The 10,984-nt window shown below is 46.2% G+C and overlaps 1 protein-coding gene across 7 annotated transcripts in view; it reads right to left on the bottom strand.

The window, feature by feature from the left end:
* Window positions 1-10,984, bottom strand: part of cdc42bpab (CDC42 binding protein kinase alpha (DMPK-like) b) — a 67,643-nt gene that overhangs the window by 35,617 nt on the left and 21,042 nt on the right. For all 7 annotated transcript variants that reach the window (XM_042096340.1, XM_042096345.1, XM_042096342.1 and 4 more), the window contains exons 3-7: window positions 9,424-9,507; window positions 8,744-8,839; window positions 8,141-8,289; window positions 454-547; window positions 1-191 (exon numbers count right to left, since the gene is read on the bottom strand). The exon at window positions 1-191 is cut by the window's left edge and continues 10 nt beyond it. In XM_042096340.1, coding sequence (XP_041952274.1) covers window positions 1-191; window positions 454-547; window positions 8,141-8,289; window positions 8,744-8,839; window positions 9,424-9,507 — 614 coding nt within the window. The remainder of the gene's footprint in view (window positions 192-453; window positions 548-8,140; window positions 8,290-8,743; window positions 8,840-9,423; window positions 9,508-10,984) is intronic.

The following is a 10,984-nucleotide window of genomic DNA, read 5'->3' as shown; positions in this document are numbered from 1 at the left end:
ATGATCTTGCCGTAGGTCTCCACTAGGGACTCTGCGTAGAAGGGCGTCTCTCCGTAGAGCATCTCGTACATGCACACGCCCAGGGACCACCAGTCACACTCGGGCCCGTACTTGCCCTTCCCGTCCTCCATGGCCTGCAGGATCTCCGGGGAGATGTAGTCCGGCGTGCCCACCGCAACCGAGGACTGCACCTGAGATGGTGGACATGGAGTAACAGTGGCCGCGGAGTTAGGCTTTATGTTTGTGGAAAATGGAAGCCATGACTTGACTTTTTTTAAGTAATTATGTGGGGGGTTTTTTGGTGTGTATGTGTGTGTTTGCACCTTTATGTGTGGGTGTATTTGTGTATGTGTGTGTTTGCACCTTTATGTGTGGGTGTATTTGTGTATTTGCACCTTTATGTGCGGGTATATTTGCTTGTGTGCTTGTTTTAAAAGAGAGTTCTGAACTCACAGTTCCATCGTCCATAAGCTTGAGGCAGGAGCCAAAATCGGCCAATCGTATGTGACCATTCACGTCCATCAGGATGTTGTCTGGCTTGATATCCCTGAAACAGACAAACATAAAAACAACTCTTATTTCTAGCTCTGGATCAACATTAGAACTTCCACATCCACAATGGCTCTCCACGTTTGCTAGTCCCAGCCCAGTCCCTGAGACAAAGGCCTCATGTACTCCACACTGGAACGGCACATAGATGAAAGAAACAAATGATTCAAAGAACAAAGGGAAAAAGAAAAATGTGATATTCCCAACTTTGATAATACTTGCACTATTAGTCAAGCCTTCTCACAACAAAGCTCAAAGCTGACAATTCACAGCAAGACAATGGAGTTGGTCATGACTCAACTCAGAGGCTGTTGTTTGTGTTGACGGTGGTGAAAAGGTGACTGGGTGTGACAGGTGATTTACAGGGAGAGCCTGCAGTGAAAGTGTGGAGTTTACACTACCTCTCGAACCTGACTCATCACATGCGTATGGGTGTGTGTGTGTGGGCTCGACACATGCCTGATCAGCTGTCAAGAGCTAGTGCTTTCATAAAAGCTACCAGGTTTTGTTTCAAATGGGCACGCACACACACACACACACACACACACACACACACACAAACACACAAACACACACACACACACACCTTCATACATGTACCCACTTTCGCAGACCTGAGTGTAATGGAATGTTAGTGATCTCATTGTATTTTCATTCTTTCTTGATTATACAAAACCATAAAGTACCGTAATGTGTGTGTGCTTTTTCTCCCAAACAAACACACACACACCCTTCACACATTTAATTCTCTCACACACCCAGGCACTAACTTGCCCGACTGAAAACAAAGCTCTCAAGCATGCAAACCCAAGTTCACAAACAGGCAAATGCATACTGACACACACACACACACACACACACACACACACACAGACACACACACAGACACACACACACAGACAGACACACACAGACAGACACACACACACACACACACACACACACACACCCCTGAACCTGGGAGGTCCATGCCATCTTAACAGGTGTGAGTCATGGGCAGCTTCCCTGGCTGACTCTTTCATCAAAGTTTGACCTCCACTGGGGACACAGTGCAAATGTCAGGGTCAAAAGTCAGTAACAGAAATGAGACCCAGTACACCCACAGACGAGAAAACCTGATTGGCCGTCCAGTCAGCCTGCTCCCTGCGATCTCACTTCCTCTGATCTAATTTGCGCATCCTTTCGAATCATCAGTACTACAGTGAGCTCTTGCAGCATATCACATGATCCCACATAACATTCCATCCTCTCTCTCTCTCCACACTCCTGTGAACACACACACACACACACGCACGCACGCACGCACGCACGCACGCACACAAACAAACAAGCACACACACACACACACAATCAATCTTTTTCTACATGAAGAGCCTCATACTCACTCAAATGCGCGTACACACACACATAACATACAAAGTCACACATACAGACAGACACAGATCAGCATTTGTGTGCGAGTGTGTGTGTGTGTCTGCTTGATTGAGAACGTGCATGTGCATGTCAACAGAATGTGTGCGTGTGTGTGTGTATTCAAGTGTGTGCCTCTCTGGAATGCTTGGTCTTGGCTGGCATGAGCAGAGGTCTTGAAAAGCTGTTGATTAGCAGTGCAAGTTGAGAAGGATGTTTGACGTGTGCTTATGCGTGTGTGTGTGTGTGTGTGTGTGTGTGTGTGTGTGTGTGTGGTATGTGTGTGTGTGTATGTGTGTGTGTGTGTGTGTGTGTGTGTGTGTGTGTGTGTGTGTGTGTGTGTGCGCATGCACTTAGCATCGAGGAGTTGGCAGACCAGACTGATCCCTCTTTCTCTTCTGATCTGCCTTATCTGATGTCTTGCTGTGTGAACGCCACAGTATGGTGATCTTTCACAGCCAAAAGCAGCACACATTCCACTGGCTAGCTGCTTGATGGAGATCTGCAGCGCTGCTATCTCTGCTAGCATCTGTAATGAAACCCGCCTACTTCAGCAGGGAGTCTGACACGAACCTGAGGGAGTTTTCTACTGATTTCTCATAAAGACCCAGGCAAAATCATTCAGAGGAAAAGAGGAGGAGAGGAGGGGTGTGCGTGTGTGTGTATGTGTGTGTGTGTGTGGGTGCTGTGTGTAGTGTTGTGGATGTGGATTTTCCAGGTCAATCATACTCATTCAAAATAAATAAAATTAGAAAAGAACTCACACTCCCATCAATCATGCACTTCTTCTTCCACATTCCTCTCCCCTCCTGACCCTGTGCTTCAGCCTTCTGATTCCTCTAACTCTTGCCTTCTGTTTACCTCAAAGACTGCTCTGATTGGCTCCCTGATTGGAGGGCATCACCTCCCCCCTCCTCTGGGTTGTCGCCCACAAACATCCAGACACCCAGTGGCAGCGGTTCCCCCTCACTAAACCAATTAGCCACTAGTGAAACACTGAGCCGCTAATACGCCAGATCAGAAATCACACAGGGCTTTCCCACAGGCCCGCCAGTTAGCTTAGCACCTGAGGCTCTCTCACTGGCTAGCTTCCAGAGATCTCCCTTGTTAAGTGTAACAGGCCACACTGGGGCTAACAGCTAACTGTAGCGGTGAGCTAGCGGCTAACTGAGGGTGTAGGCCCTGCGCAGAAGGTAGGACACATGGTAGTTATGTAGTTATATTAAACTTTTGTTAACCCCAAATACATGGATACATGTTGGTTTATGTTTGTCTTTGGTACAAAATGTATTAGCTTAAATAACTAAAGCTTTGATCAATGTGAAGTAGACCTTTCTTCCATACACACACACAGGCAGACACAGATGAATACATCATGACCTTTGACATGTATACCTATGCAAATAAACTAAGGAGATAATGACTGTATCTCTCCCTTTCCAACTCTCTCTCCCTTCCTCTCTCTCTCTCTTTCAAGTGTGTAGGTCAGTCAGAGCAGATGGCTTCCCCAGATGGATACAGCAGTCTTAAGAAGAGATTACCTCCCCCCATTCGCAGCCACTCTGCTTCTTAAGACTACAGCGTGCATGGACTGAGCAATCCAGTCTGGCAGAGATCATATGCGTGGTCAGGGAAACACACACTGACACACACACACCTAGCCTACACACAAATACACACACATATACACAACATAAAAGTCTGTCATTGTAGCCTATGTGTTTGGATCATAGATGCTCCAGTACTGTCTGATGCAAGGCCTGAAGGAGCTGAGTCACTGAATGTAGCCAAAGGAAAGGTCATATCTCTCTTTCTCTCTCTCTCTCCCTCTCTCACAATCTCATTCTTCAGCACTCTATCGCCCCATCAGCCGGCCTCTATCTCTCCATACTGCTCTTTCCCTCTCTAGGTGGGCCTCTTAGTTGCCTCAGTCAGGAGGGTGGGTTGTGCCTTAACCCCAGATCTCCTCACAGATCAATAATAAAAGAGACATGTGACTGTGATCAATAGCTATGCGCACATATACACACAGTTAATACATAAATACATAGACAGAGAGAGAGAGAGAGAGAGAGAGAGAGAGAGAGAGAGAGAGAGAGAGAGAGAGAGAGAGAGCTCTATCTCTACAGATGGGTATCCTGTGCTGCAATACTGTTTTGGAGCCTGGGCAGAGGTGACACACACACACACACACACACACACACAGCTGACTGCTGCAGTTCACATCACTTAACACTCAGTGTCCAGGAATGACGTTCCACAGGCATACATGAAACAACACACATATATGACAAGGCACACGCACACACAAAAAAACACACACACACACACTATTCATCTAATTTATTTAAGAGACTAAACTGTGTCCACCTTATTTTTCCTTTTGTCCCAGTGGAGATGGGTGGAACCCATTTTCACACATCTGTGACAACTATGCTTTGAGATGGACACTTTAATTGATGTACTACTGGGGTTATAACTTCAAGGCCATCAATTATCGAAGCATATGGTAACAGCTTTTCAAGACAAATGAGAAATTCTGCATAAACAGCCATATTGCAACCAGATTTGCAGTGTACCGGCATTAACACACTGCCAGCTTGTTAGAAACATAAATACAAAAACGTTTGATTTAAAAAAAAATACTTCCAATCCAAATGAATTGAGGATTAAACCTAATTATTAGCACAAATAATTATTTTCTACCAGTGGATTCATGGCTCAGTGTTCCAGCAATATAACAGATAGAGCCTCTTCTGCCAAACTAGTACACAATAACATGTTTTCAAGAAGAAAAATAATCTCTTATAATGTTGACTGATATACACTCAGATGTGAGATTAAAAAATTGTGTGACAAGTTTGTGAATGATGGACATTGTAGTTGACTACAGCTAACATGTGACCTTGCAGGATGTATCTGAGTAAGTCTAGACTACTATACAGAACTGTGCATATCTCTCATCTCTCATATGATGCATCAACATGCTGTCTCTCTCTTTCACACATACATGCAGTCAAAGTCACTTACTGTGTGTCTTACACTAAACTGGTCACACCACAGGGCATGGGCCTAGATAACAGACTGCTGTGATAAATGAGAAGCCCTGCTTCCTTTTGCTCATGTTCTCCCTCATCTTTTTCACACATGCACACATAAAATGGCCAGTGGTAGTGTAGTGGTTAAGGACGGGCTACCCACAAACTTTCAAACGGTAGCCTGAAAGTTGTGGGTTCAATTCCCAGCTTCCACCGTTGTGCAACCTTGAGCAACATGGCCCAAGCTGCTCCGGGGAGAATGTGATCCCTTGTAATATAGTGGACATGTGCAAGTCACCTTGGACAACAGTGTCTGCTCAATGAATACATGGAAATGTAAATACAGAGACAGGGGAAGAGGCAGAGAGACAGACAGAGAGAGAGACAGGGGAAGAGGCAGAGAGACAGACAGAGAGAGAGACAGAGACAGGGGAAAAGGCAGAGAGACAGACAGAGAGAGAGACAGGGGAAGAGGCAGAGAGACAGACAGAGAGAGAGACAGGGGAAGAGGCAGAGAGACAGACAGAGAGAGAGACAGAGACAGGGGAAGAGGCAGAGACAGAGACAGAGACAGAGACAGGGGAAGAGGCAGAGAGAGAGACAGAGACAGGGGAAAAGGCAGAGAGACAGACAGAGAGAGAGACAGAGACAGGGGAAGAGGCAGAGAGAGAGACAGAGACAGGGGAAGAGGCAGAGAGACAGACAGAGAGAGAGACAGAGACAGGGGAAGAGGCAGAGAGACAGACAGAGAGAGAGACAGAGACAGGGGAAGAGGCAGAGAGACAGACAGAGACAGGGGAAAAGGCAGAGAGACAGACAGAGAGAGAGACAGAGACAGGGGAAGAGGCAGAGAGACAGACAGAGAGAGAGACAGAGACAGGGGAAGAGGCAGAGAGACAGACAGAGAGAGAGACAGAGACAGGGGAAGAGGCAGGCAGACAGAGAGAGAGACAGAGACAGGGGAAGAGGCAGGCAGGCAGACAGACAGACAGACAGAGAGGAAAACAAGAAGAATGTGATGGCACGGTGTGGTGGATAATCATTGATCAATTGAGGATAATATTTCTCCCAACACAGTTTCTGGGTTTTGTGCATGAAATGAGAATGGAAGGACAGACCAACACACACACACACACACACAAACACACAGATAGAGACATGCACACACACCCGCACACAGTCATATACTTCCTCTGACAGGCCCGCCCTTGATGTGTCCCCCACCCTCAAATGCAGCAGGCTTGCCAATGTTCTCCCATGAGGTAGCAACTGACCACACCCCCTACCCCATCATTAGTCTCTGAGACAAACACCACCAACCCCCCCCCCCCCCATCCACTCACCAACACACACACACGCACGCACGTGCATACAACACTATCACTATTACTAGATAGATAGATAGATATACTTTATTGATCCCTAGGGGAAATTCAAAAACTATACTATATACACATGAACTCAGACTAGTCAACATACAGTACATGACAACTCCATGACAGACAAGGCAAAGTCCAAACACACACACACACATTCCTCAACACAAAGACTCACACATGTTTGGACATAAATAGACACATACAGTATCTGCTTGACATAAACACAAACTCCCAGTCCTCAACATTCAAGCACAACACCCTTACATATAGACACATCAATCCTCTTCAACACAATGATACAGACACAAAGACATACAAACACACACATACTCATGCTAGCAAACACACCCCTCCACAGCCACGCATTCCTACTCTCTCTCTCTTTCTCTCTCTCTCCCTCTCTCCCTCTCTATCTCTCATACACACACACATACTCCACCCACTCCCGTAGGGATAGCATGCAATTACGCAGGCCCAGAATAGGCTGTGTGTCTGCTCTCCCCTCTCTGGGATCCATGAGGCCGAGGCAGGCAGGCAGGCAGGGAGGCAGGCAGGCAGCCCACGCCCAGGGCCCAGCCCCCTCATTGGGGAACACCAGCTCATCCACCCCCCCCCCCCCCCGGGGGCTGGGCACCACTACTCCCTTTCATTATGCATGCAAACCAGCAGCACAACCCACTTCCTGGGGTTGGGTCTGGGTTGTGTGTGTGTGTGGGGGGAGGTTAGGGGGTTGAAGTAGCATAGCCAAAGTAGCATATGGGCGGGGGTGGCCGTGTCGTCTGGCTCCACTTGAGCCAGAATGGCGGCTCCAAAAGCCACAGTCGCCTGTTGTCAATGAAGCTATGTGTCCAGAAAACGAAACCGCACCACTGTATTGTACATTACCACATGTGATAGCCGTCAAATGTTCAGCTAAGGTTGAAAGAACATTCTATTGTATTCAGGCAGTTAATTTACGCCAGTGTGATGCTAGTCAGTTGTTCTTCGATAATCACAATGAATAAGTATACATACTGGTTTATGTTTGTGGCTGACAGGGAAATATGTACAATCTGAAAAACCATGGCTCTGAGGATAATATGCATCTGAAGTTTCACTACAAACAAGCAGCACAAAACAAGGCCATCATTTCACAATGGGAAAATTATAGCTTGTGTCATTACATAACAGCCTAGGCGCTTTCGCAAAGTGTGCAGGTATGGTAGTGACGGGTTTGTGCAGAACACTACTATTTTTAACTCCAAAGTGAGGGGCAGCCGTGGCCCACTGGTTAGCACTCTGGACTTGTAACCGGAGGGTTGCCGGTTCGAGCCCCGACCAGTGGGCCGCGGCTGAAGTGCCCTTGAGCAAGGCACCTAACCCCTCACTGCTCCCCGAGCGCCGCCATTGTAGCAGTCAGCTCACTGCGCCGGGATTAGTGTGTGCTTCACCTCACTGTGTGTACACTGTGTGCTGTTTGTGTTTCACTAATTCACCGATTAGGTTAAATGCAGAGACCAAATTTCCCTCACGGGATCAAAAAAGTATATATACTTACTATACTATACTTAAGTAACAGTTTATTTTCAAAGGCACCTTCAGCAGATGGGACTCATCACTAATTTGACGGTTGAGGACATGATCTTGCCTTGCCTTGCCTTGATCTTTAAACTGTAAAGTGGCTAACAATCAGTAATGCTGCACTGTGAGCTGGGGGAGGGACTGTCTCACATCAGGCCTTGCTGATTGGCTGCACTGTGAGCTGGGGGAGGGACTGTGTCTCACCTGTGGACGTAGTGCAGCTGGTGGACGGAGTGGATGGCCAGCACCATCTCGGCCAGGTAGAACTTGGACATGTCCTCTGGCAGCCGGTCCTCGAACTTACTGAGCAGAGTCAGCAGGTCTCCACCCACATAATAGTCCATCACCAAGTACTGGAGGGGAAAAGGACAGAGAGGGGGAGAGGGAGAGAGAAAGAAAGAGAGTTAGGAGAGACAAAATGAAACAAAAAGAATGTCAGAGATAGAATATGACCTTGTAAAACTTGTTTACTGATCAATTTCCCTGGTGTATAGTGGGCATCCTAAATCATACCTGTGGTCAACCACGCCTTGTACTTTTGTTCTGAATAAGGAGGATTTGTGTGGAGCATAAATGTCTTGTGTCTTACAGGCGTGTGTACAAATATGTGTTCATTGTGAGGTGGCTCATGGCTCAGTTGATGTGGGATAAGTTGTATGTTTGTGTGTGTGTGTGTGTGTGTGTGTGTGTGTGTGTGTGTGTGTGTGTGTGTGGATGGGGAAGAGGAGACCCATCAGAACAAGCATAGAATGGCGCTCTCCAGCCACAGTTGCCTTGTGTCAGTGTTGGTGTACGTGCAGAACTCACCAGGTTGTTCTCGTCCTGAAAGGCGTAGTGCAGGGTGGTGATCCACTGGCAGTCTCCATTGACCAGCACGTCCCTCTCCTCACGGAAGCACGCCGTCTACAGAGCACACAATGTGGATACGGAGCGTTAACAAAAACACACCTGAGCTGAACTAGAAGCTTCCACACTGACGTACAAAGCACACACAGAAGTGCGTAGGTGACGATTGCATGTAGTAGAGTACATTTCCATGTGTAGCCCAGCTCCATGCAGATATGCAGGAATCCCCCCACAGAAAGGAAAACAGACCCACTGCCTCAGAGTACTGGGGTCTGATTCAGGCTCCTAGAGAGAGTGATAGTATAAGTATAGTATATATACTCTTTTGATCCCGTGAGGGAAATTTGGTCTCTGGTATCCCAATCCGTGAATTAGTGAAACACACTCAGCACACAGTGAACACACAGTGAGGTGAAGCACACACTAATTCCGGCGCAGTGAGCTGCCTGCATCAACAGCGGCGCTCAGGGAGCAGTGAGGGGTTAGGTGCCTTGCTCAAGGGCACTTCAGCCGTGCCTACTGGTCGGGGTTCGAACGGGCAACCCTCCGGTTACAGGTCCGAAGTGCTAACCAGTAGGCCACGGCTGCCCCCAGTGGTGGTGGTGGAGGTGGTGGTGGTGGAGGTGGTGCTACATACACACCTCAGCTCTCTTCAACATCTCCCACTTGTTGAGGATCTTCATGGCAAACACCTTGTCTGTGTTCTTCACCTTCACTACGGCAACCTGGGCAGAAACAACAACAAAACAACGACACACTTGTTAAGTCTTAGGGAGAGAGAATAACCTTAGAACTAGAGGGCAGTCGCGCCCCCCCCCCCCCCCCCCCCCTAAAAAGCAAAGGAGTGGCATCCAGAGCAATTTCCAAAACGTATACCATAAGAGATCCTGTTTTATCCTAATGATGCGGTTTTAACCTGCCATCCAGAAGCAATAATGAGAGGTTATTTAGATAAAGGTTATTTGAGATAAGATATTAGTCAGGGGGCCTATATGGTCTCTGTGGGTTTGAAATGTTAATTTTTGGAGAGTGGTTGGACTGTCTTTAGAGGTCATTGAACATGGAGAAAAATGATGTCTCCATTTTTTTTTACCTGTTTCAACCCTATTTTTTTGAAATTGTGTATTTCACTGTAATTAACACCATAGATTTCGCCTAAATCACTGGCTATGTTGAATAAAGTTCACAAAACAGTTATTTTCAACAGTATGATTGTATGTCAGTATTATGATTGTATGTCAAACAATTAGAGATAAGATCAATAACCAATCAGTTTCACCAAATACACATACTCCATTGCTGAAAGATAGCAAAAACATAACAGAATCACAGATGAGACCTCAAACAACATTTAATTCATTTACATATACACAACATATTAGATCTCACCTCCACAATTTCCTCATCAAAATCTACTAGTCTACTAGACCCTATTCCTACACACCTTCTTAAGACTGCTCTCCCCTTCCTGGATAATGTTTTGGTCTTCATTATAAATAATTCAATGCTATCAGGGCATGTACCGCAGTCGTTTAAGACATCTGTTATTAAGCCCTCCCTCAAAAAACCTAGCCTTGTATCAATACTGGTCCTCCTGGACCTCAGCGCTGCCTTTGACACCATAGACCATGACATACTACTTAGGCTTGAAAATTTGATAGGCATCAGACTCAGCACTCGCTTGGTTTAGATCATACCTTCCTAACCCGTCAACAATTTGTACAGGTCCATAATAAACCATCTACCCAGATTATGGTAAAATATGATAAAATATGAGTGCCTCAAGGCTCAGTACTGGGGCCCCTGTTGTTTAGCAGATGATACACAACTATACCTCTCCATAAAACCTGATGAATTAACCCCATTAGCCAAACTTGACACATGTATAAGAGATATAAAGACATGGATGATGAATAATGTCCTGCTTTTGAACTCAGATAAAACAGAAGTCAAGGTTTTAGGTTCTAAAAATATGAGGGATATCCTATCCACATCACAGGCTACATATAGTGATCTTCCACTGACCTCATCCACAAGTGTTAAAACCTAGGAGTTAAATTGACCAGGACCTAGCACTAAATAATCACATAAAACAGATCACCAGAACTTCATTTTACCATTTAAGGAACATTTCAAAGATAAGGAAGTCCTTATCTTTACCAGATGCCGAGAAATTAATCCATGCTTTTGTCACCTCAAGGA

Source organism: Alosa sapidissima, chromosome 6 (genome assembly GCF_018492685.1).
Source record: "Alosa sapidissima isolate fAloSap1 chromosome 6, fAloSap1.pri, whole genome shotgun sequence".
In the NCBI taxonomy this organism is placed as follows: domain Eukaryota; kingdom Metazoa; phylum Chordata; class Actinopteri; order Clupeiformes; family Clupeidae; genus Alosa; species Alosa sapidissima.
This window is presented reverse-complemented; position numbering and strand designations above follow the sequence as displayed.